The 26,745-nt window shown below is 44.7% G+C and overlaps 1 protein-coding gene across 1 annotated transcript; it reads right to left on the bottom strand.

Annotated features, from left to right (window-relative positions):
- Window positions 1–1,526: 1,526 nt before the first annotated feature.
- On the bottom strand, window positions 1,527–25,780 carry FAM83H (family with sequence similarity 83 member H). Its single transcript, XM_026047114.1, has 5 exons — window positions 25,739–25,780; window positions 9,041–9,501; window positions 7,831–7,995; window positions 7,365–7,489; window positions 1,527–4,331 (listed from the first exon to the last, which is right to left on the bottom strand). Exons 2-5 carry the CDS (start codon window positions 9,485–9,487, stop codon window positions 1,694–1,696), a joined length of 3,375 nt encoding a protein of 1,124 aa, XP_025902899.1. The 5' UTR covers window positions 9,488–9,501; window positions 25,739–25,780; the 3' UTR covers window positions 1,527–1,693.
- Window positions 25,781–26,745: the final 965 nt, after the last annotated feature.

The raw sequence follows: 26,745 nt of genomic DNA, 5'->3' as shown, positions 1-26,745 counted from the left end.
TATATATACATTTTCCCTGCTAGGGTAGGATCAGCTTTACCTGTCTATTTACCTGTTTACCTGTAACTGAACGCTGTTTAATTATTACATTTCATTTAGGGCTTACAGCTGCATCTGTATTTGCAAAAAGCAAATGAACTAAGGATGCATCCAGCATTTCTGTATGAGTTTCTGTATTTAACACACWCTGGTTGGTACCTGAAAGGGTCTTACTCAGCTTGGTGTGGCACTGCTGAAAGGACATTCGTGTATATTGGATGAGGATCTGGCCTGGATATATCTGCCATTACTTTTGTGCCTTCACTGTTTGAATATTGCTGGTGAATCGACCTTTTGATGGGGTGGTGTTATACAATAAACAGCACTATGTCACACAGTCAGGACACTGAAATGTCTGCAGTGCTGTTGGTAAATGTTTATGAATACAGGAAGTCATTTTAGTAATGTAGACCTTCGTGTACGAACTCTCCTCTTTTGTTTTTTTAATGGAGGGTATTAGCCATATTTAAGTTAAATTACTTTCTCTTTTCAATTGTAAAAAAAAAATAAGAATTTATTGCAAACAGAGACAAGGAAAATACACACATGCTAGGAAATCTGCGCCACTTAGTCCTGGTCTTACCTCCTTACASTGTTTATATAGTAGTCCATCCTTCGTAGAATCAACTTCTTTTGTTCATGAATATGGACCCAGTTTCATAGGAGAATTCAGATCACTTTTGAGTGCTTCACGTTCTGAAGGACGTGTGTGTGTGAAAACTGAGTCTTTTTCAACACCGTAGTAAATCGTGGTGTTTATTTAATGCATCACAATATTCCCAACTACTTTGATACTGTCCTAGAACACCAACAAAAAACAGAACAAAACCATCGCCCTCCCCAAGAGAGAAAAGTGGACTTGCATCATGAGTAAATTACTGCCTGGCCACGACAGCATTATAATTATAATATAACTTATAACTTAATTAACCTCCCTGCTAGCTCAGCTCRGTTGAAGTACAGACCTAGATACACATCTTCCTCTCTGCATAGCATGCAAATTTTCTCTTTTGTGGCCTTCCAGCTGCTTCTCTCAGCTCACCCTCTAAAGCAGTAGTACCTACGATTATAGATAAGGAAACAAAACAGTAACAAAACACACCCAGTAGGTTTATAAAATGATAAACTGAAAGCTGCGCACGTACTAATGGACAAGGCCATAACTATAGATGAGGAAGGGCCTATTTTTTAGCAGAATTTTCTTCTTATACATGCTTCAAAGATGTGCCTTCTAGTACCAGGTATGAAGAAAAGCTATCTGCACTTGAGAAGCAAGCTTCAATTAATATATTTATACCTACATGTTTTTTTTCATGGCTTAAACCCAAGTATTGAATTTTCCGTTTCACTTCTGTCCTTACTGATAATGGAATTGTGTGGTCAGCAGAAAATGTTCTCTGAATGCAAGATAAAGAAACTATACTTTACTAAGCACTTTGGCAATTTAATATTTTTATTCGAAATATATTGCAATAACATTGCCTGATACAAGTGGCTTTGGCAGATTGTTTCACAGGAGGCCAATGATGAACATATTTCCACTCAATAACACACAAGTGCATYGCCTATAATACTTGTATCCATCATAAATATATTTCCTCCTCATTCTCTTTTGACAGTCAGTGATTATGTGGAGTTAAATAGTATTCTATGATCATTTTTTGGTCTTGAAGGTTCCCAAGATTTTTGGCATGAATTTTCCCATCTTCTTATCTTTGGCATCTGTGTCATATTCCTCTTCACTTTGACTCGTATGATCATCTTTTTTGCAGAAGACCTCAAATCTACTGTAGACTCGTTTTTCCTTCCGCATATTCTCCATTTTTTTCAGAAGAGTGTCTCGATCCTCTGATGGTTGCCGCTGAAGATTTCGTTTCTGACTCCCGAAACTTTCTGATCTGTGGATGTTACAGCTTTTCTCCTTCTCACCTTTCCTTTCCAAGCTTGTAGTTGACTTGGAAAGATCAGGATTGCTGGTGGATGGTAGTTGCTTGGCCAGTTCAGCTCTGTTCTTCTGACTGTTTGCAGAAATTTGTTCTAGAATTACTTTGGTATCGTCACGGAGATTGCTGCTGTACAGGATGTTAGCTGTGGATGAGGGAAATCTCCCCTGAGTTGGCTGGCTGCTTTTGGGAGGAAGCGGTGTTGCAAATTTATGATTTTTTTCTTCCTCCGTTATTTCCTGACAGTCCCCTATGGAAGGTCGTTTGAGAACCACAGGCTGCTTGTCAGATTTTCCACTCTCAGAAGTGGGTTCCTCCTCCAATTTCTTTTCAAGCTTAGGGTTTAACAGCTGCTTCAGCCGTAATGACCCTTTTCTGAAAAATTCCATTGGATTCTGTTCCTGTTTGCAACATTCTTCCTCAGACTTATTGAGAGAGCTGTCAGATCCGTGACTCTTAGATAAATTTTCAAGAACTGAAGTAGTGCCTGTTCTAATCTGTGGTTTCTTGAGTTCTGTATTAGCTGATTTCTGAGAGTCGTCTTTGAATGTCACTCTTTCCTTTTTCTCTGGAAGATTCAGTTTTTGGGTGTCCCCTACAAATATAAGACTCTCCTTCTCTGGAAGAGCAGGTTTATGCTCTATAGGGTAAAACCGAGATGTTAACTTGTCCACCTTAGTGCTCAAATGTGCTAGGGGGTCTTTACTCAATGCGTCAGTAAGTTGGGGGCTTGAAGACGCCATTCCAAATGGTCTGTCCACCTCTCCGTGCATTTTGTAAGTACTGCAGGAGTCTTTGGAGTCTAATACCCTGCTCTCCAGAATCTTGTATTGCACAGATTTGGTACATTTCTTCTCTGCGCTCTGTGACTCTTCCTGGAGGAAACTGGAAATAGCTTTGGTGTGACTGACCGTGGTTCGCTCCGTGTCTTTGCCCACAGCTTTGTACTTCTCTAAGAGTTCTGCCACTTTAGATGAGGCAGCTGTCTTTATAGTTTCGTTGTCTTTCGTCACCTCACTGGACATCTGTTCCTTTTGGATCATGTGAACCTTTTCTATTGCGTTTGGCTGATCTAACTTGGCAGCACTAAAAATCAGAGAGGACCTGAGTCTTGAGCTCCTCTGGATCAAGGGATTTATTCTGGACCTAAAGGCATCTTGTTTCGTTATAGGTGTTTCTTCACCTACTCTCTCAGGATCTGCAAATTCTTTAGAACTTTCAATTCCTAGTGACTTGTTATTGAATGATATAGGGGATTTGAATACTGGGATGAGGTCACTTGAGTGCTTTGTGGGGGTGTCCCCAAGAACATCATTGTATGCCTCTGATTCCATGGGCATTGGGAGACCTTCTTCTGGTTCAGACTGGTATGCACTAAGATACGAAGAAATCCTCCAGTCACGTAACCCTGTTCTATTTTCCTGGGTATTCTTGTCTTGATCTGGGTCCTCCTCTTTCTCTTGTAAAAAGAGCCGCTGTTCCAGGCTTTGCTTCTGTGTAGGAGATGTCTGGCAAATGAATTTCTGCCCTATGTTTTGCCGCCTCAACATCATTCCCATGGGTCCATTGCCTGCAGGGTTCAGCTGATCAGATCCGTGTCTTACTTCCCTGGAAGAATTTGAAGGTACATAATCCAGTCTCAAGGGAAAACCCTCCTGCGGAAAATTGGATTCCAGTTCAGGGTATCTCGGTCCCTCTCCATAGTCTTCCAGTTCATTGAATCCTGGCCTGCCCCCTCGTATCCTATCGAAGAGTCCCTGAGGCCTGCCATGGGGATGTTCAAACTGGTACTGGTAGAACTGGTCCTTCTGAAAGTGGCTGGACTGGATTTTAAATTCGTCCATATTGTTCATGAACATCTGTCTGGCATACTGTTTGGAAGAAGCAAAATTTTCAAATGTTCCTTCTGCAAAACTGTGTCTCTTAAAAGCATCTATCTCTAACTGCTTGGAGCGGAGAAAGCCCCTGACAGGATCCAGCTGCGAATTCTCCATTTCTACCTTTTTATACATTCGCATGGCTGACCCCTCCACAGTATGGCGCAGCATGTCATCCCGCCTGAAATTGGACAGGAAGTACCTGTCTGGATCAACTCTGTCCATGAAGGAGGGGAAAAGATTGTCCTCTCTCTGGAACATGAGGGGTGCCTTCTTGGGAAAGAAAGGCATGTTATTGCCAAAGGGAGCCATGGCAAAGGCGTTCTCTGCCTTTGCCAAGACATTGGCTGGAGGAACAAGAGGTTCTGACTGTGCAAACAAAATTCGGAATTCTTCATCGAAGCTGGACACCAGTTCCCCCTGGAAGATGTGCGCAATGCTTCTGTGAATCTTCTCAAAAGACCACATAAAACTACAAAGCAAAACAGAAGTAATGATAGTGCTGTCATCAAGTAATTCAGTTCACATTAAACCATTTGCTTGTCTGAGGAAAATTTCTCCTGACTTAATGTGCTACTCAGGCAGCTATTCATTACGCACTGGTGTTCCCAAGGCTTATCCCTAAGGATTTATTGGACATCATTCATTTGTGGAGGATTTTACAGAGTAATAAATGATCTAAGTTCTAAATAGGTGAGTTAGTTTCAACGACAGCAGAAAGGCTCGAGTCCCAGGATGATTCATGCCAAGCGAACCTTGCTGCAGGTGGTTTGGGTTGACATGCCTATCTTCAAGATGGGCAAAAAGAAACAGGTAGGGAACTATAGTCAGTCAGCCTTACCTCAGTCCCAGGGAGGATTATGGAGCAAATCTTCCTGGAAGCCATTTCCAGGTGCAGGAAGGACAAAAGGACAACTGGGATCAGTTCCCAGCAGTTTACCAAGGTAGACTGTGCCTGACTCAATGTGATTGCCTTCTACAATGAGGTGGCCRGCTCTATGGACAAGGGTGGAGCAGTGGATGCTGTTTCCCTTGACTTTAGCAAGGATTTCCACATGGCCTTTCTATAGAACCTTTGTAGCTAAATCAGAGCTCTCTAGCAGACTGCACCATCCATGGAAAAGTGGCTCAGCTGTCAGGGCCAAACCACAGTGGTCAGCAGTCTGGGCGGTGTTTGTGAGGGGTCAGGGCAGTGGGCAATACTGTTTAAGACTGTTATTACTGACCTGGACCAAGTGTGGGGGCACATGCACCCTCAGCAAGCTCGCAGATGACTCCAGCATGGAGCTGGGGGTAGGGGTGGGGAGCGGCACAGCCGATGTGCTGCAGAGCACGGCACACATTCAGAGGTGTCTCAAGAGGCTGGAGGGACGGGCTGGTGAGAACTGCATGAAGTTCAGCCAAAGCAAATGTAGAATCCCACACCTGCGATCAAACAGCCCATGCACCAGCACAGGCTGAGGAGAAGGAGAAAAGAGCTTGGCAGAAAACGATTTGCTACGTGYGAAGGAAAGAGCAGCCATGTAGAGCAAACCACAAACAGATATTTTAGTAAAAGTACAGATGAAGGGTGAATGGAAGTGATTATTCTCCTCTAGTCAGCACTTCTGACACTGCAGCTGGAGAATGAGGCTACTTTTAAGCTTCCCCGTATGAGAAAACCATTGACAAACTAGAGCAAGTTCAGCAGAGGGCCACCACGATGGTCAACAGGCTGGAGTACATCAGGCGTCAGGAGAAGCCGAAAGAGCTGCAGAGAAGGATGCTAAGGGAGGTGAGAGGGGAGCACTGAACTAGTTGTTGTCCTCAGAAACTTAACGTCTGGTAAAATGGAGCCAGGCTGTTCTTGGAGGTACACAGTACAAGGATAAACACAACAGATACAACTGTATCGAGAGAAATAAGGGTAAACTATAAAGAAAAAAAATCTTTACAATGAGGACAATCAAACTTTGGAGGAGGTTGTGGAGATTCTGTCTCTGGAAGTTTTCACAGCCCAATGGGGTAAGGACCTGAGGAGCCTCATGGAATCTGGAACTTGGAACAGGGCAGGGCTGGCACGAGTTGACCCCCAGAGGCACCTCCAAAGCTGAGGGATTTTTTGATTCAATGAGTTGCACAATGAGTATCCCCATCGAGAACCATGCGGAACAACATGAATCTAAGTGATCAGGTGCCTGGCTCCATTTTTCCAGATCCACATGATGAAAAATTAATCCGTTTGATCACTTAAAGTAGGTTAATTAAATCAAATGTATCTTCTTCTTTTTTTTAACATGCAGTTTAATTTACTTTAGAAATAAACTGAAGCAATTTTAATTTTAGATACAATTGTTTACAGAAGCATTTAATGTGATAGAAGCATCTTCAATTTAAACTAGTATTTCTGGCTAAGTTGACCTAATTTTCTTTAATGAGTTTTTGTGGACACAGTCCTGTACAGTATAGCTCCCTCCTCAAAGAGATTATTTTAACATTCCTTTGCACTTAAATCTCAATTATCCATGTGAGGAAAACCAAAGTTGCAGGTCAGTTACATGAAGCATGATTGCAGGTTCAGTCTGCTTCTGCTAAGACTTTGGGACCCATAAAAAAAGACTAAAGATATGGTGTTTAAATAGAAATAAGGAATAAAGCAAAACTTGATTTATGAATATAGCTCATATACTACCAACCCACAGTGTCTATTTTTTTGAGTTGTTGAATTGTTTGATTCTTCACTCTGCAGGTGAATAAAACACTGAAAATGTAAGTTTCAAAGGCATTTTTCTGGGAGGGTTTTTTTTTTWAAAAAAATGCGGACAGAGTATCTTTAGTGTAGATTTTGGTTATGAAGAAGGGTGGAAGAGATGCCTGCCTCTGACAGCAAGGAATGAGATATAATAGCACACAGCTCTTGGTTGGTATACTAGGCTTACCTGGGGGATAGCCTATTAATTAACAAAGCATCAGTAATTCCATATTAGTAACTAGTTCTTGAAATGTAAGTGCCTAATTCTCAGTCTGTTTTTTTACTATTTTACGTTGGAAGAGGTGGTCGGATTAGGGTTCATTTATTATTAGGGAAGATTGGTGACACTCTTTTTTGAGTTAGGTTTAAAAATTCCTGCAAATATATTGAGTCACAAAACTTGTGCCAGTCTGCATGTTCTGGGGGTTTTTTTCTTTTTTTTTTTTTTTTTTTGGACTTGCTACGCTTGTCAATGCTATTGCTCAGCATTGCACTTGATTTTAAAATGCATTATAGCTATTGTATCTTTTATACAGATCCTTTATACCTTTGATGTTTAATAAGCTCAGCTTTGAGTATTTCGGGCTTCAGGTTCAACTGGTGTATCAACTTCTGTTGCAAAAATGGCATATTTTCCTCAAAATTGCTGTTCAGTATCTTTCAGTGAGAAGAACTTTGTCACTAATGTTCCCTTGGAAATGTGAAACCCCGCTTTACCCAGCGACCAGCCTTTCTCTAATGAACAGGGAAACGTGAAGTTGCAGAGCTTCTCACCTGTAGTTGCCACTCAGCACCACCATGCAGTCCACCAAGAGGAATTTCTCCTTCACGTGGCCTTTGAAGGACATCCCTGTGCGACAGTAGTAGGTTGGGCCAGAAACTGTCCTCACCCTTAGGAACTGCAAACCAGATAAGGCACTGACTTAATTGGAAGCTGTTATTTCCCTTTTCCTGCCCCTGGTTCTTTCCCTTGCTCCTTTATTTCCTACATGTTTCCCATTTTTTCTACCAGCACTAGCTATTCTGCCTGCCTACCGAATGGGTAGGAAAAAGCCTAAACAGCAGGTCTGCAGCCTTCCCCACTGTGCTGCGGAGCCAGCTCTCCTGGCTCCCCTCGCGCTGTCCTTCTGGGCTTTACCCCAGCTCTCCCTTTTCTCAGGTTTTCACTCTAATGGCAGAATTCTGTCCCAAGCCATGGCCCTCTAAGGATAGGAAGGACAGAGGAGGTCTGTTTTCTCACCTCCACATAGTTCAGGTTGACTCTGCATTTAGCAGCTGTATCGAGGAAAAGCTGAGAGTTCATTTCGTCCAGCAAGATGTACACAGGGACTCTGCGAGCAGCAGCATCCAACACCTCAAACAGCAAATCCACATCAGTGAAGATATCCATCACGATGGCTACCACCTAGAAGAAGAGAGCAAGGACATCACAGGCCTGTGCTGGTTTATGTCCTAGCTGTGCCTGTGCTCCCCAGCGCTTCACACTTCACSGCTGAACTGCTGCGCTGCCCTTCACTTTAATGCCTGGGGTCTTTTTTTTTTTTTTTTTAAACATGGTGGGTTCCAGAACTGGAAACAGAATTCCTGTCTTATGTGCATATTCCATAGATGAAGGTGAAGAGAAGGAAAATCCTCACTGCTATTGAATGTCCCCTAGTTAATTAATCCAATAGCAGAATTTTTTTGGTCACAGAACCACACAGGGGGGTTGTACTGAGATAGGTGGCTACAGGGCCACACTCTCTGACACATGCGTGCTGTTTTTGCATAACTTTCTGGCTAGCATTCAGCCAGCCAGTATATAGCTATGTCTATATGCTATTAAATGGGACGGAGCTTCAAACCTTTCCAGGATTTCCATGACCTTCCAAACTCTTCTTTTGCTGATGCATATAAATATCTGATGACAGGAGTAAAGAAGACAGAACCAAATTCTCCCCAGTGGTGCTCAGTGAAAGGGCAAGAGGCAGTGGGCACAAACTGATGTACAAGAAATTTCACTTAAAACCAAGAAAAAACACCTTTTTTACTGTAAGTGTTATCAAAACTGGAACAGGTGGCCAGAAAGTTTGTGGAATCTTCATCTTTGGAGATATTTAAGGACAGACCCTGATAAACCTGCTATAGTTGACTCTACTTTGAGCAGGACTAGACCATCTCCAGAAAGGAATCCCTTCCACCCATTCCATCCAAYGTCAACTATTCCGAGACCTCTCTGTATATTTTAACATTGCCTTACACAGTTCTCCCTTGGTTTAGACAGCAGAGGCTAGCTCTGATGCTGTGGAAGGTAACTTAAGAAACATGCCATCCTGTTCTTCCCTGCCGTCAGGTCATGGGAGCAAAGTTCTTATCTGGGGAATTAGCAGAGGGCCAGATGCATCCTGATGCCCCTCTCACACACAAACATGTATTTCTCTCTGATCTAGTTAGGCTCCTCTTTATCTCACCTGTTGAGCTGCTCGAATCATCCTGCGAGCCTCCTCCTTGATGCTTGGGTTGTCTGGGGGTGGGGGTTGCACGAGGGTTGTCACTTCTGTCCCTCTGAATCCAAAGACCATTGGCCAGCCCAGGTCAAGCTCCGGAACAGCAAGGTCTGAGTTCATAGGCCAGTATGTCCCAGAGGATCCATCCATGTCATTGTCACCTGTGGTGTCTGTGTTGCTTTCCTGGTTGGCATATTGGGGTTTCTGGAGATTCTGTATGATGTGATCCACCTCCGAGTTGCAAAGAAAATCAGGGGCTGCCTCCTCTGCCAGGAAGCGCTGGTAGCTTTCTTTGCCCTCTTCGGTGAGCACATCCAGAGCCAAGCGGTAATACTCCTTGTAGTGCGGAGGCAGGTAGTTAGGGTCGAGGGGGTTATCCCCCTGCGAGGAGCTTTGAGACCGACGAGCCATGAGGCACGGGCGAGCTGGAACACAAAGACAGGAGCAGTGATGAGYGATGTGTCCACAGCCGTCCCCCCATTCGGGAGGGCTGGGGTCATGATGGCAACAAGAAAGGGAACAAATTCAATGGGTGCAGAGTAACGTCAGAAAGAATTCATTCCTGACGGATAGGCAGCCTTAATTAAGCAGAGATGGCAATCACAAGGCATTAACATAGCTAAGTGTTTTCAGGCAAAATCAGGAATGACTCAAATTGGGCAATATAGTGATGAAGGAGGATGATGCATTTAACAGAATGTTCAGCTTTCTCTTTTACGCTACAGATAACCGAGCTCAATTTTTTTTTTTTTTGTTGGAAAGGTATATTTTTTTAATAAGTATAATATTGCTGGTTATACTTGGACTGCGTTAAAACTCTTTTCTACATGATAAATAACTTATTGTGTATTACACAGTAGAAAACCAGAAAGCACATGTGTGTGTACAAATGCATCTCCAGAATTCCTAAAAAGCTGTGTGTCAATAATCACCCCAGCAGATGCACAGCAACAAGGGTAAGGCTGGACTGCCAGCAAGTCTAAAGTATCTCGCTGCTGTAGTGTGGTCAGAACACACAAGTACAAAACTGCTGAGATCCCTGGAAGTCTAAAGGTAAGGGCCATGATTGCTCCTTCAGCTCCCTGTATACTTAGAAAAATCCTGTAGTGAAGGGGACTATATTTAACTTTTTAAGGCTACTTATCTGTAGTTTAATAAAGACAAATAAGTTTAATAAAGACAAAATGATTTTGAGCACATTTTTGGGAAGAAATGCTTGTCATGGCACAAATGCAACTCATGTACTAACACCCATCTGACCTGTGAAATGCTCCAAAGCTCTTGGGCTCCTGGCCCTCAATTAACATCAATGCTCTAACACACTTTTCCTAAGGCCCCATCACTGAAACCCGAGCACAGGGCTCCTTATAGTCCAAACGGAGCATGGCGTGGCAAACCACGCATCACCATTAATGCAAAATCCTCTCAATAGAGGCTGAGTACAGTGGGTGGAAGTGGCTGTTATCTGTCATTGTCATCCAGTGCAGAGGAGACTTCTGCTCCCCAAATAAAAGGGATGTGTTAAGAAGAGATGAGACTGCAGGTCCACACTGTTGCTCTCATTAATCACTTCAAAAATAAAGTCCAAGTAGTTTGGAGGTGAAGTTCAGTGGACTTCCCTATTTGATTATCTGGCTAACAGAGGTCACAGAATTTCACAAGTGACACCAATTTCAAATTATAAATCCTCGTAGAGCTGCATCAGACAACAGAGAAAAATATGGCCTTAAAATAAACATAGCTGAATCCAACAGGTACCTGTGTGAAGTGCTGCAATGGATAACTGCCTCTGCAGTTTATATATGTTTCTTGTTTGTAGTCTGAATTACCTAGCTTTGTCYCCCCACTGCTAATTCTTATTCTTTTTGTCTTAGAAAACAAGTAGTCCACTCCATACATTCGTTTTTGGTGTGTTCAAGTCATCTTTGTACCTGTTCTTAACTGTTTCGGAAGTGTCTCTAGCCTTTCATTTTCAGGAAATGCTGCCTTAGCTCAAGTCATTCTTGGATATTTTCTGAGACCTTTTCCTAGTTTAACATTCTTCATGAACGATATTACAGAAAAAGAGACAAAACACTGAAGTAATGAGATCATTAATATTTTATGTAAGAACAAMCTCAGTTTTTCTCTTCTTAGCTTATTTTCTATGCTTTGCTAGTGCAAAGTTCTTACCCAGAACATCTCACTGGAATTTCACGCTTATTGTGGTTGTTACCATGTCCCATGCAGTCCCACAGCTTGTGCTGGAACCTGTGCTGTTCAACATACTCAAATACGAGATGAATGGTCATGGTGAACTATTGATAATTCTAGCTTGCTCACAACACTAAAGGTGAGAACTAACTCCACAAAAAAAAAGCAAGAACTTTGTAATATAAACTAGCAATAAAAATGGCAGAGGGATTTTACTACTGATAAAAATAAAATGGTCAAGCAACGTTAATTTTATATTGCATTAATATAATTATTATTGGTACTATTATAAATCAAGAGGGAATGGACATTTTTAAAGGAAAAATGTTAGGTAATGCTAAGTATTATTAGGTAAGGAATAGAGAAACTTATGCCACTACATAAATTCAGGTGGAACTCACAAACCAAACATGTTGTGGGTAAAGGTTCCTCACATTWCAAAAGCACTACTACATATCTGAACTATGACTCCTTTGCCTGAAGAAGTCTATTAAACACAACCAAGGAGCCTTTGTCCATTTTCTCCTCCAATACAAGAACCAAAAGGCCATCAAAAGAAATTAGCAGGTAGTAGATTCAAATTGAATATCAGGAGATACTTTTTCTCAATTGAACTTACACTGCACTTACACCTCCTTGCTACAGGATGCTTTAAATATTAAAATTTTAGAAGGATGCAAAAGGCAGCTAGGTTTCTCCATGGGCCTGAGAGGAGGTAATGGAGGTGCCTGGGGCAAGCAGGCGTCAAGAGACCCATAGCTGTGCTCAGGGAGCGGGAGAAAGACGGCTCCAAGGAGAGAAGAAATTTTGGGCAGTTTTCTCAAGTGAGACCCAGGTGCAGGATGACTGCGTACTGCAGATCTCAGGTGTTATTTCTCTGGAGGCTTTATGTGAGAGGAGTGCATGGATTCACGGCACATGCGTATCCAAACTTGTATACAAAGCACTTCCTGACGTGCAGTCTGGGTGCAAGAMGACCTTTTGGGCTGGAAAGCAGCAGAACAGATTACTGCAGGACAGTCAGCAGAGCTCTTGTGGAGAGAAGCCATGTCCTGTGAAGTTCTCACTGCGCCTTGAAGAAATGGGAGAGTTCAGAAGGATTTCATTTACGTTGTATATTTGACATAGCCAACAAAAAAGATTGCCTCAAACTCCCAAGGGGGAGTGAGGGGGTCTTACAATGCAGGGGAATGAGGAGGCACTTATGTTTGCTATGGATTTGTGGTAATCAATATTATTAATGAATAAGCAGGAAAATTATTACCAGTGAAGACACAAGTGCAATGACAAGGTCCAGTATTCCTTTTCCATGGTAAAGCATTCCATGCTTTTCCCCAGGCCACAAGGGGAAAGCAAACGCAGAGCAGACGGGGCTGCCCGTGTGGTGACCCAGGGTGTCAGGACAGGCCCTGGGGGGACATGGCTTCCCTTGGGGAAGGGGCCCTGGGTCCCTCAGGCGGCGCAGCCAGAGCAGGCCGCTGCCGCCTGCCATTTTGTGGCTTGTGTGTTCAGGAGCGCTGCTGGGCTGCGGGYGCCTCAACCCCGGGCGCGCCGGGCTGTGCCATGGCCTCCGGCCGGCCGGGACACCATGTCGGCAGCGTGGCCATCGGCCTGCGCCCTGCCCAGCCGGGCTGTCCCTCAGCGCAGCCCAGTGAGGCCCAATGCGGCCTCCATGGGGGAAGCGGCCTCCGTGGGGGAAAGGCGGCAGCCCAGGGCGGGGAGAGCCGCTCTCCAGGGCGTCACCTGCACAGGAAAACAGGGCGAGAGGGAGGAGCGAACACCTGAACTGGATTCCGCCAGGCGCCGGAGCAACAGGCRTCCCGCAGCTGACTGAGGAGGCTGCAGAACCTGCGCCGTCACCCTTCTGGGCTCCTGAGCGCGGAGGCGCGGTGTCATGCTTGAGACGCTCCTTGTGCTTAGAAGTCGGTGCTGAGAAGACCTCAGGAAAGGCAGGACGCGCTGCGGCGCCCGGCCGAGGGCGCCCGGCCTGCGCGGCCTCCGGGGAGGCTGCAGCGGCAGCGCCTCCGCGGCCCCCAGGGGCAGAGCTCTCCCCCAGGTGGCTTGAAATGCCTCTCAGAAAGACACACATAGCTGAGCCCTGTGAAACGGTACGAGAAATGATCCTGCAACCATACAACCGTCAGCTAACTCGTGTGTTGCAAGGATATGAAGACAAGTCACTAAAAAGTGCGGACAGCAAATTGAACAGCTACCTTAGCGTGTTGGAGCTTTGTGCTGGCAGCAAGGCCATGCAGGAAAGCTGTAAAAGTGAATTCTCCCTTGCTGAGTTCCCACGTAAGTCCCCTGAGACTATGTGTGAGGAAATTCTCCAGCATGCTCACATTTTTTTTGCGTAGCTTTCATTTACTTGGACCTTCCTGAACAGATCCCGTGCAGGTAGTTCAGGGAAGCTCTGAGGATGTCCTGCTCCATTTTCTGAATTTCCGAGAGCTCGCTCCGAGCCGCTTGCTCTGCACCCCGGGGTGAAGTGAACGCGGTGTGCACGCGGGTTTGCAGCGCCGGTAGCGCCAGGCCTGCGCTGCACAGAAGCTCCACGTTGGCGGCGCGGCTGCAAGGACGGCGCATGGAAGCAACAAGAGCAATTTCAGCGCTGCCTGCAGCCCCCGGCTCACTGCGCGTGCCCTGCGCTCACCTCACACACAATTCTGCATTGGAAAAGCTTACGTGGTAGCTAAGCAGAACTTTCATTTGAAAAATCTCTTAAATATTCTGCATCTCTTTGCAGAAAAATAACTTACTGAATAGGGTTCTGGGGAGTGAAAGCACTGGGGAAATTCTGTGGAAKTACCTGCTTTTAAAAACATATGGTCTTTTTGCACTTGTGATAGATCTGCTCGGTAAGTCAGCAGCAGAACAAGTGTCCAGGCTTCACATTCGCGGAAAAGGGAAAACTGATGGTCTGCTGATACAGATTTTAAGTCTGGAGACTATAAACAATCTAGAGAGCAAATGGTTGTGTGATTGTGTAGATAAAGATTACAGCCCTGTGGAAAGATTATAGATTGATTTCAAAATCAACCAAAGAGCTGAGAGGCTGAAGTTCCTGGACCTCAGGAGAAAAAGCTCCAGAAACACAGATCTGTTTATCTGTCACTTCACTCAAGCACACGGATAGCTGATTTCAAGCACACGGATAGCTGACAGTAGGGTCAGAATTTTTTTATGGAAACAGGGAAGTGACCTACAATGCTCAGATTGATTCTATATTGCATTTTCCTTTGAATGTACTGATCTAGCGTGCTTTCTACAAAGACAGTGACTGTTAGCATTTATAAATCTATTAAAATATTTAAATAATGAGTAAGGTGATGTGATGTATTTTGTATATTTTCTTCATATTGTAGAATTCTTTAATTCCATGATCTGCAGTAAGGACATAATAGGTGGATTAATTCTTATCTTGCATTAAAAATGCTTTTTATTTCTCTGTCTGTACCATTGTTACGGTTGTTTTCATGGTCTGGTCCTACCTCCTGTAGGTCTATTTTCATTGTGCCACTCGCAGCCCTAAAAGTTGAGGAAAATCCTGTGAATAGCCCAAGTACAGCTCTGGCTTGATCCTAATAATCTCCCTCCTCGTATGCTGCCATCTGCAATGAGGATACTCAACATTTTGCATGACAAGAGATGCACAAAGTGGCACACTGGGGAAAGAGTGTGAGTGCACCTCAGGTCAGTAAAGAATTAAAACTTTGCACAAGCAAACGAGGTAGCTGCTGGGAATGCCAGTTTGCTGTGGAGTACAGTAGTGACCTCGGCTTTTGGATTCCATGCATTTGCAGTCTTTGCAAGGACAGCTCTACTAATGTCCATCTTGCAGAGTTTATCTAGATTATATTCCATTTAGTTAATGTATTCTTTTTCTTAAGTCAGAACTGCTGGAACAGTTATCTGAAGCTGGCAGAATTCTGAGCTACTGGTTCAAATCTGATGGTAAGCTGCCGAGTGCAAGGAAAGGTGTCTAGTTCTTGGTCAAATAACCCATCATTTGATGAATAGTTCCCCTACAAATTAGATAAAAATATAACTTAGTGTTTATGGCTAATAYTTATTTGTCATATGGAGATTTCTAAAATGTATTCTAAACTATTATCTCTACAYCTCTTTTAACCTCTTTTGAGACATTCGATATGTGTCACGTATAATTTATCACACTTTATCACACATGCCTTAGAGAAGACTATCTCTAAATATGCAGCAATATTACTAAACATGCAGCAGTACCGTGTTACTTTTTGACGCCAGGGTATTTGTATTTGTTTGTGCTGGGCATTCCAGAGTGCCAGGGAAGGGCATCTGAGTGCAATTAAGTCCTTATTCTCTCTTAAACGTGTGATAGTTGCCACAAAGGAGGCCTGGTAAGAGCAAAATGAAGGAAATATTTTTGCAAAAGCAACAAAGTTTGGGAGAGAACTGTATGAAACAGGTAACCCTTGTGGACCTGCATTTGCTTCAGTGGTCAAGATCCTCATTAAAGTTAGATGCCAGCTCTTCGTTTCTATTCTTTGGCTGCTTTAGTGGGAGCTCACTGAACTGTTAAACCTCCTGAGATGAAGATTGGGGCACACACTATTTATTGATATGCTTGAATGATGTCTGCATTTTTCTGCAAGGTCACGGTAGCATCTAAGACAGGAGAAGAAGAAGGTGATTGCCTCCTTTCTTGACATTTACTGGCAAATTTGATTTTTTTTAGTTTTCATTCACCTCATGAAAAAAAAAAAAAGGTTAATTTGTGGAAATTTGACCTACTATATCAGTCAAAGAAACTGAGTCACAGACTGAGAGTATACCACATAGATATGGGAGCCTGTTTTTAATAGAGACATTTATTTACAGGTTTATTTAATTTAATGTAGACTTTTATTTTAATTGCTAGTCACAGTTTACAAAATGATACAAGCTATGGGGAAACTAGCAAAAAATGAAGCCACTAGAAAGAATGATATGTGACACCTCTCTCAGGGACCTTTATAGAGGGTAATGAGATATTCTGTACCCCAGTTATGATTCAGGAACTGAATTTCATAGGACTAAGCCCTGACCCTGTGTGTGCAGGGGGGTTGGACTAGATGACCTCTGAGGTCCCTTCCAACCTTAAACATTCTATGATTCTAAAGGAGAAGAGCCCATATAAATGATCTGTTCTAGGTTCTGCACTTGTGGACAACCACCTGGCCAAAGTATCCCCTAAACAGTTCAGAAGTATCCATGAAACTTCCCTCTTTCCATTCACATGACAAGTACTGAAAAAAATTAAGCCTTCGTACCAAAGCCCCAAAGCCATAAAAACTACAATGTACAGCTAGAAAGAAACAGGAAAGATGAAGCTAACCATCGAAGTCCTTCACACATTCAGCAGCTGCAGCTGCAGGGAACACATCCCAGAAATAGCACTACCCTAACACGGTACAAGRGAGCCACGCGCTCCTATTGAGCCCGGCCAGGATGACCTGGGAAAACTCCTTTCCTGTCATCCAATCCAGCAATTATTTTAAGCCTAAATTTATGAGCTGAACACACCAATAAGGGACCTGAATAGTTCTTTAAGATCACTAAGCATGCTGGCAGATGCCACTAAATGTCCCATCTCTAGAGCTGTCCGATTACGTTCCCTCAGAGAAAAATAAAAGAAACCCTCCAGTTTTCTCTAACCTCTGTCAGCACCTCTTCTACCCCGAAGCCTTGGATAAATTAAAATAAATCAAGTACAAATAAACTGTTGGGGAGCAATGCAGGTGTCTGCATGCAGGTACTCAGTGTCATTTGGGATGCCCTCAGGTGTCCTGACTGGCCTCCAGCTGCTGGTGCAGAGCAGTGTCCCTATCATGGGGCTTGTGCCACATATGCCATGTTTGCGTTACCCTAAGGCACCGAACATGACTCCAGACACCTCTGTTCATGAACCCGGATTGCTCACCACGGGTTAGGATTCACTGGCTAAGTGGAAGTGTCCAAAATGTTTACATGCAAAGTAATTGCCCTGTATTCCCCTCATAGCTGATGGAGAACAAGATGAGATTCACATTCCAGCATAGATGCTTGTATTTGGCTGGGTTTTCTCAGTCCTTCTCCCAGGAACACTAACATTTCCAAAGCTTCAGTGCTTAATCTCCAATTCCAAGACTACCTTTATCCTGTCATACATTCCCTTCTATCAAGATCCCTCTTGAAGCTTTAAAGATCATTTACCAGCACCTGCCCAGGAGGTGGTTCCAGAATTTCACTCCCCTGAAGATACTTTGATGATACAGTCCTTTGATAAATAAACTGGAGGCAGTTTTGTACTTTTCCAGTTCTATTTTGAAGGTACAACTTGTACTTTTTGCCCTGCTTCCATAGTAGGGCAGATGAGTCCCACATGAGGCATCTCCAGCACAATCCCATGAATGTCTGGGATGTTCCTACTGCATCTACAAAGAATGTAGGGAACAAAGTCAAGGGAGTATTTACCTTATGCTAAAGTAGACCCTACATTAGGGCTGATGAGTCCCTCCTTCGCCGTACATTTTATGAAGCATCGTTTTGCTTTAACAACTTTTTGTACTCTGTTCAAGATAATCTCAAAACACGAGTCCTGCAATATGAAATCTCATTGTCATTTTGATTTTACTACATATATGGAGTAACAATAGGCATGATTAGCATGCAGCAGGCAACCCTGCTGAGCACAAGCCTGGCCGGTAGAGCAGAGCAGAGAAGGGACGTGCAGATACAAAGGACAGAGGCAGTAAATCCTTCAGCCTGGACACTCCACCCCTTGTACACATAGGCAATAACATCTGCCCCAGGAACTATATGTAAGCATATATCTTAGAAAGTTATATTTTGTTTGAAAAATAACAGACAGCTGTGAGTCAACCATTTTGCTAGCGAGCTACTTCATTCTCCTTTATCTTAATGCAGTGAAAATGCATCTTTTAACAAAGTCAATTTAAGCTAACTTCAGATACTAGCAGTTACAGCACCCCTCTTAGCAAAACAGGAAAAAAAACCCTATATCAGATATTTTTGTCTTTTCAAGTGCAATGTAAATCTCTTCTTAAATTCCTCTGTGAGAAACTTAATAGATTTTTCTATTTGTGAGGCTTGTTTCCTGTCCCTGGACAATGTGACTGTGACTAGCAAACTGTGATTAGCAAATAAAAGTCTTGATAAAATAAAATTAACTTATACTACTAATGACCAAAAAAGATAAAAACTGACTCTGACCATTTGACAGGATCCGTCCTCCTGACTTTTTTAGCCTGATGTACCATCATTTTATACTATACTGTTTCCTAACAGGATGTGCATCATACATTACACAATTTACCTTTTCTTTGTTAGAAGTGTAATTACTCTATTTAGAAATGGGTCRCTCTCATTGCTGGGATTTATTTTCTTTCTGATATGCTTCAAACAAATCTAATCTTGATATTGCCCTTAACCATGACAGCCAGGCATTCTTCCCTGCAGTCTTCCATGTACTATACCATTTCTTTATACTTAAGAGCAATCTATATAGATAAGATACCATTGGCTGCTTTATTTTGATAAAAAGTGTTCAATATTTTCACTGTAATTTTGAGAAACAAGATGATTATCACAAGAATGAGAGGAACAAACTCGAATTGAAATCCAGGTGGATAATATGGCTGATTTTTACAGTTGTGATAATTAAATACTAGACCAATTTTTAGAGGGAAATGTGATTCTTTCCTATCAAGACTGAATGTCTTTAGCACAGGATAAATGCCCTTCATTGGAATTGACAGGATAAATGTCCTTGATTTTTAAAATATTTAGCGCAATCCCAGAAGCCATACAAGTAGATCAGTATTTTCCTTTGTGTAAATTATTTTGCACTGGCAGCTCATGGTTTCATTTTCATTACACTCACCTATCAGCTAGYTTGGTTAACTTTCCATAATTCTCCAGAGTTATGGTTATTACTACTTATTTTCAATAATCTCTGTGAGAGATCTTGTCAAAGGCCTTTTGAGAGTAATGCATTTCTATCCACTAAAATGATTTTATTATATTCAACCAGCTAAAAATTGGCTGCCAATGGATTCAGGATCAAATTAGCAAGGAAAGCTCGGGGACACAAGCAGAGTGATCCACAGTAACTGCCCTTCACCTCCCCTGTCATAAATGAAAGACAATTTCTTCTTCAGCAAGAGAGAGCTATAGAGTCTCCCTTTCTTTTGAATCTGCTCCTTGTTCCCTGTTTTGTGCTTTCAATAGAAGAATCAATATGTATTGCTCCTCATTTTCTACATCCCTGTCAACTATGTCTTTTCTACATGGAAGGCCCTAACCTCGTGCTGTTTCTTATATGGACACTGTTAAAATATGGACAGTTTCCGTATTGATATGGAAACAACATATCCATACGGATATGGAAACATCGAACACTATATGTATTTGATGATCCTCTAGTCTATTTTTGGCTCTGAATTTGTTTCACCCCTGCTATATCCTGCTTTGAGATGGTGGGGCTGGAACTGCAAGATGAAGGTGAAACATGCATTAATATAGAGCAGTGTAATGTTTGATACTCTGTTCCTTCCTGATAGTAGTTTTTGCCCAATTGTTAGTTGCTTTTTTACTACTGTGGAGCAAAGAGAATCCTGTTATTTACAAGATAGCATTATTATGCTTTGATTTTTGCTTTTAGCCCTGCTGTTACTGAACTGTCCCCAGGGACCACCAATTAGTTTTTCTGACACCGTGGAGTTAGGCTGCAGGAAAGCAGCCTGGCTGGTTTGGTTGCAGTTAAATAAGAGACTCTAATCAAGAGTCATGACACCATTGTGTCACAGGAGGTACCAGCAGTTATTAAAATGGGTTTTTACTGAAGAAGGTCTCATAATGAAGACTGAATGATAGAGAAAAATTATCTGGGGGGGCTAAAAAGGAACAACTGGGAGATGTGCAAATTTAGCATTGTGCACACAATTAGAGGTGCAATTAAGCGAGCTATAGCCACTGCACTAAAGCTAAAGGGTGATTCGATGAACAAACTTTTTGATAGAGTTTGCCAACATAAAGAGAAACGTAGGAGAAACACCCAAAAGACGCGTGAAGTACCTGGCATCGGCAGAGAGAAAATAGATCTGACGGGGCATGTCATGCTGCACTGTGAGGAGCACATGGATCAGGACAAAGAATCTGGGAACCTATTTTTAGAGAAATTGCAGACCACCCTTCACTTATCATTTCAGACCAGTTACCACAMTGGTTTCCATCGCTGTTATACAAACGATACAATATTTTGCATTTACCATCCTCCTGATTTTGTAGTCATTCAGAACTGGTATTTCATAGAGTGAGGACAAAGAAAAACAGTGATTCACAGGGCCCTCTCTCCACCTGTTCTAGAAGACTGTTGGAATTATTTGTCATTGCATGCAGTTCTCTGCTATCCTAAACAGTCATTTCATAAAAGCAGGCTCAAAAATTTTAAGTTCGGAAAGAACCAGTCATAAATCAGAATACTATCTTATTAGGAACTGAACAGGCAAAACTACAAAAAACTACAGATGTGTCCTCCAAGTAGAATATGTGCCCTCTAAGTAGAATATAAGAATATAGTGAACACAGACAAATACGGGCAGGAATGTATAAAGAAACAAGCATTCAGTACATTAGCTCCCCAGACGTTACTGGTAGCATGTTAAAATGGGACGGCTGGTTTTGTTCGGGAGGAAGCTGAAGAAGAACAAAAAGAAGGCAGCTTTGTAGCTGTTTACAGGCAACTCCTCCCATGCTTAGGGGCAGTGGATAAAGGAGAGAGAAGGAAGGAGCTTGTTGAAAACTTAACAAGCAGGAGATGAAGGCCGATACACTGGGTTGATGAGAAGCAAGATGAAGTGAAGGTCTCTTGGCAGCGAAGGTCTCTCTCACCCATCTACTTGGGCACTTCCAAAGAGACTTGGTTGCACCAGTGTACAAGGGCTACCAACAAAATCACCATTCTACTCAGGCAAAAAAACACTGGCAGGAAGAAATAGGAGAGAAAAGAGCATGAATCTCTCAGTGTGCAATTACCAAGAGCTTTTTCGGAGTAGGGAGTCTCCTAGGGAAATTTCCCTCAGGCTTGGCGTGAGGCTTGTCCAGATTGGTGCAATTGGGAGTGACTTTATTTGGTTTGATATTCATCTCAAGCATTTAGTTTTGTGATCGACAAAAGCTATCAAACCAATGAGAATTGCTCTCTTTAATACTAAAAAAAGTAAGAGGACCTTCATTTTTCTTAATTCTGCTCCGTCCCAGGTGTGAATCAAGTGTGATCTGCCTTCGAGTTGACGGACTCTATTTTTTCAGTTTAAGCAAAATGAGCTCAGTGTTTCCTTCTCCTCTCATCTGCTGCTGCTCGCTGCCAGCCCCTGCTGATGTCTCAGCACCTCAGGCTGTCTCTATCTTCCTGCGCAGTGCTGACTCCGGTGCTTGTTGTGACGTGTTTTGCCGGCACAGCGAGTTCCCAGGCTGCCTCTCTCAAGTGATCGCTCCCTGGCTGGACCTGCTTCGCTGCTTCCAGACACTCCCAAAAGCCGAGGCCTTCGCAGCGCTCTGGGCAGCAGCGGAGGGAGCTGCCCGAGATGCAGCAAAGGCCGCATAAACCCTATCTGCCGGAGACCCCCATGCTCATGTGCAAACACACGCGGTTTGCTGGGCTCAAGTGCCTCTTCATGGCGCAGGGCGGCAGCAAGAAGAGAAGGGTGGCAACAGAAGGGTTAATTTAGCCTGCTGTGCTGCACACACAGCCACAAACTCCCTGTGTGTGAACGCGTGTGAGTGCCAAACTCAAAGTGATGTGAGAAGTAGAAAGAGGCGCATGTCCTGGAGAAAAATGTAAAGCAGTCACTTCCACTCTGCAGTCCAGCGGGCAGGAGTAAATGGGCCACAAGTGGTCCACGCAGCCCTGTTAAACAATGTTCCATACATCTCTTTATGGTGGCCTGTGAAAAATTTTCAGTTTTCCAAAATTTATGGAATCGCCGAGTTTGTAAACCAATGACTTAGAAAAAAAATGGTGAGAAATGAGAAATGGTGAGAAAAAAATGAGAACAGTTGGCTAGTATTCTGCTGACTTCAGAAGACAACAGCAATGCTGAAAGTAAAGCTATTTGGACAGACATTGTGATGATAAGAGGAAAAACATGGGATGGAAAATCTGGGTTGCACTCAAGAAAATGCTGTGCTAGGGTTTAAGGGGGGCTTTTTAACTGTACTCTGTGTGATAGGGAGCCTGCTAGTGCTCTCTAGCCCTGCTGCAGCTTGCTGAATAACCTGCATTAATTCTGACAGCTACATTCATTTCTTTTTCTGGAAGCTCTTCCTACACATTCTAGCTTTCTCTATTAAGGATTTAATTTCTATTGATAAAATCTCTCTCAGTTTAAGGCCTCTTGCTTGCCGGTCTCACAGCCATGTGTATGTAGCACTGTCAGCTCAGCAGCATACCCCAGAATTTCCCAATTAACCACAACACTTGGCACTGGAGTTTCTACCAGAGCTGCCAAAGGATGCTGGACCACCCTAGAGATTACAGCGCCTTCCTATAGGTGCTGTTTCAAGCAGGGCTCAGACACATTCCCCTAAGTCTAGGGAACTGTGGCTGTTGTTTTGAAAGAGGCGCTTTCTTGGCCACGCTGTGTCTGCTAAGTTCTCACAATTACTTTTCCCCTTTTGATCTTCCTTTCTGTACTTCCTGCTGAAGTCYGTGTTCTCTGTTCTTGAATTGTACCTAGGCTCAAAATCCTTGTGTGTTACCATTAAAACTTCTGTTTGGAAGATGAAAATACAGAATTTGCTTTTCCTGTTACAATGCCATGTAAACAACCCACAGCTTTCCCTTCTGGTCATCTGATCAGCCTCTAGTGACCGCCCTAAATTAGAGCATCTGAGGGAAGACAGTCCCATTCTTCACACTAGATGGTTTTGCACAAATCACAGACACAATTTAAAAGAGGATATAGTTGCCTGCTATAGTCTAGGAGTTTCATTCTCTCTGAAGTCATGGTCATCAGATGAGAAATTGCTTAAATTCATTTCAGTTCAATCATTGAATATCCCTAGATTGCAATTTTATGTTCTATATTGCATGCATTTGCCAGTTCACCCTGTGAGCTGGCAAAATAAACTCTTCATGGTCCAAGGGGAGCAGTGAATGTGCTGAGTGCCAGAGGCAGGAATTGGAGCAGAACAGGGAGGCTGGTGAGCACGTGAGAGCCCCGGCTCCACTCCCGCTCACCTCCGCTTTTGAGTCAGTGCGAAGGATCCGCAAAAAATTCTGCTGGAGAATCAGGAAATTAGCCAGACATTTAGCATGTCCAAAGATCTTCCTACAGGCCAGAGGAAGAGAAAAGTAGCCGAAAAATTACATGTCGTAATTTTCCTTGTGAAGTGGTTGTTGAGACAGCATGTCAATCTTAACTGCCTTATGCAATAAAGAGTTTGCCGTGGCATGTGTAAATCCAAAATGCAGACAGCCACTAGGGAAAACCTCATGTTTACAGCTAGCCACTTTCTGCACACTGTCACAAAGCTGGGGAAATGAGATTCTGCATGCAAACAGGCCTCTACCGAAAGCAGGTTACCCAAAGAGACAGCAACACTCAGGCAACGCTTCCCCTATTTCAGTCAATTGCCTGCATTTGCATTTATATAAAGAACAAATGCATAGAAGTCCATAACAGAATTGCAAGGAAAGGTCCACCAGAGTAAGGTATGATTTGCACAAGGGGATTCCTCACTGCATGCTGCCCTTGGCCTTCTGCTCCACTCCCCTTGCCAACTTAGACTGTAGAAATCCACTCATGAAGCTCATTCATTAGGGCAGGCTAATCCTGCCAAATGGGGTCTGTTAAACAGTTCAAAAGCATTCCATTTACCCATAAATACAAAGAAGTCCAATTCCACAGGATTCTGAGGTGGATTTTAGCTGCTTGCAAAGTTGCGACTACGTGAAAATTGAGCTGTAGAACAGAGGTGCCTCTGCCCTGTGCACTGGCACGGTCATACCAGATACCAGACTGCAGTGTGCGACGTTTCCCTATTTCTCCCTTTGACATGCAATTTTCCCTGCAAGCACACAGTGATTACAACTTTTGTTTTTCCATCAAATATCACCATTTCCCCTGCTAAGTGAGAACAAATATAGTTCTTAGCCTCTCCCATACAACTCTCTAAAGCACTTTGGATAAAGAGGAGTACACTGAAAAAAATCTTTTTTTCCCCACACTGAAGCTCTTCTGTAGGCCTGTAATGGTGAAGACAGTGAAGGTATGCTATGGGTTTTTTTATCTGCTTGCTCTTTTACTGYCTCTCCAATGAATACACATATTACTATAGGCTGTGCAGAGCAGTCTGGGGCCGGCAGTGTCCTGCAATGTATTTGTCACTACCCTGCTGATTAGAAYTGTTACTCATCTATCTCTGGCCTTTATCACAGAGAACCTTACTGCAAATTTCCTGAATTAAATGTTTTCATCAGAAGAATGCCAAGATAGGTGCTGGTGATCTCCAAGCAGCTTCTCCGCTCCTAACTGTTTTAGAAAATTGAGAACCTGGCTCCTCAGGCCAGACAAAAGCCGTGGTTGAACTCCGTTGACCTTAATCAATCTAGAGTGCCAGGAACACCAGGCTTTCCCCTTCCTCTCTGTGCGCACCCCGAACCTCAGCTCTGTCCGGCAGGCTTGTATTTGTGGAAAAAAGCTAGCGAGTGCGKGCGCGTGTGTCTGTGCATGCATGTGTCCTTGCGCAGCTGCCTGTGCCTCTGCATGTACGTGCACAAAGGTGTGTGTCGCTGCTTGCAGGCCATGGCAGCAGGCAGCAACACACCCAAGCATGTGGAGCGAGGTCAGCGCACGCAGAGGCGCAGTGGGCCACAGGAGCCATTTCTGCTGTCTTGCCTACCTCTCGCGCTGGCCTTTCCAGACCTGCCACCAGGGAGGTCCTCTGAGCGTCCTGAGCAGCTGCCCCTACCGTGTTTCCTACGGCAGGAGGAGGCCAACTCAGCTCCAACCTGGGAAACGGGGTCAGGCTGCCCAATCTCCTTCCAAGGACAGTGATATGCTAGAAAATACCCACTCCTCGCTTTTTCTTCCGAAGACGATGGGACAGAGGTTTGGTGAAGTGCTCACGGAGCGGTTGTGCTCCGCCTGATGACGGTGGACAAGTCCCTTCCCTCGCCAGCCATGGCGGTGCCACCTCTGCTGCAACCCGCGCCCTCCGCCCTTGCCACTGCCACCTCCTGCGGGGCCTCCTGGTGCCACCCCGGCAGTCGTGGCACGGCCAGCAGCTCCTGCTGCTGCTGGAGCCTTCCCCGTCACCAGCCGCCTCTGCCTGGCGCCGCTCGCRAGCCCCTGCCCCGCACGCGGCACAGCCAGCCCTGCGCCGGGGCAGGACGGGGCGCGCACGCCGCTGCTCGGGGCGCACGAGGGGCTGTGTGTCTCTTACCTTCCCTGGCGAGCCAGGGCAGGTGGCGGGTCGCGCTCTCCGGCTCTCGGCTCCCCTGGGCTCCCCTGGACGTGCCCGCAGCCTGATTCACAGGCACCTCCGAGCCAGCAGAATCAAGCTCCACCCAGGGCAGAGGGTGAGTAAGAGCGAGAGAAAGGCAAACTCCGGAGAGTTATTCCCTCCCCAGGATTGCAGGGGAGCCAAAGATAAGGGCTGCACATTCCTGAGCCGCAGGCTGCCTCTCCCTTCCCGTCTGCGTGGAGCCTGTCGGACCAGCTCGGGCCTGGCYGGCCCAGCAGCCCAGCAGCACTGGCTCAGCGCTGGCGACCGGGCAGAGCCGGCCGCATGTCCCCGCCTGGCCTCTGTGGGCTCCGCAGGACACGGGCTCCACGCTGGGGAGACTGTGCTGGGAGGGGACATGGGGTCTGCTCTGGGGAGGGGACACGGGATCCGCTCTGGGGAGAGGACATAGGGTTAGCTCTGGGGAAAGGACATGGGATCCATTCTGGGGAGAGGACATGGGGTTAGCTCTGGGGAAAGGACATGGGATCCACTCTGGGGAGGGGACATGGGGTTCGCTCTAGGGAGAGGACATGGGGTCTGCTCTGGGGAGAGGACATGGGATCCACTCTGGGGAGGGGACATGGACTCCGCTCTTGGGAGGAGACACGAGATCCACTTTGGGGAGGAGACACGAGATCCACTTTGGGGAGGGGACATGAGATCCACTCTAGGGTGGCTGTGCTGGGAGGGGACCCGGGATCCATTCTGGGGAGGGGACACAGGCTCCACTCTAGGGAGGGACATGGGCTCTGCTCTGTGGAGAGGACATGGGATCCAGTCTCGGGAGGCCGTGCTGGGAGGGGACACGGGCTCTGCTCTGGGGAGGCCGTGCTGGGAGGCCATGGCAGGCCCTGACTGCCCAGGCAGCGGCACCCTGGCAGCAGGAGGGGGCAGGGGTGCCGAGGCCATGGCCTCCCTCCTGTATGGGGCAAGGTGGGGCAGCA

Source organism: Nothoprocta perdicaria, unplaced genomic scaffold, assembly GCF_003342845.1.
Source record: "Nothoprocta perdicaria isolate Ctin4 unplaced genomic scaffold, notPer1 scaffold_479, whole genome shotgun sequence".
Taxonomy (NCBI): Eukaryota; Metazoa; Chordata; class Aves; order Tinamiformes; family Tinamidae; genus Nothoprocta; species Nothoprocta perdicaria.
The sequence above is the reverse complement of the archived record's forward strand: the minus strand, read 5'-3'. Positions and strand labels throughout refer to the sequence as shown.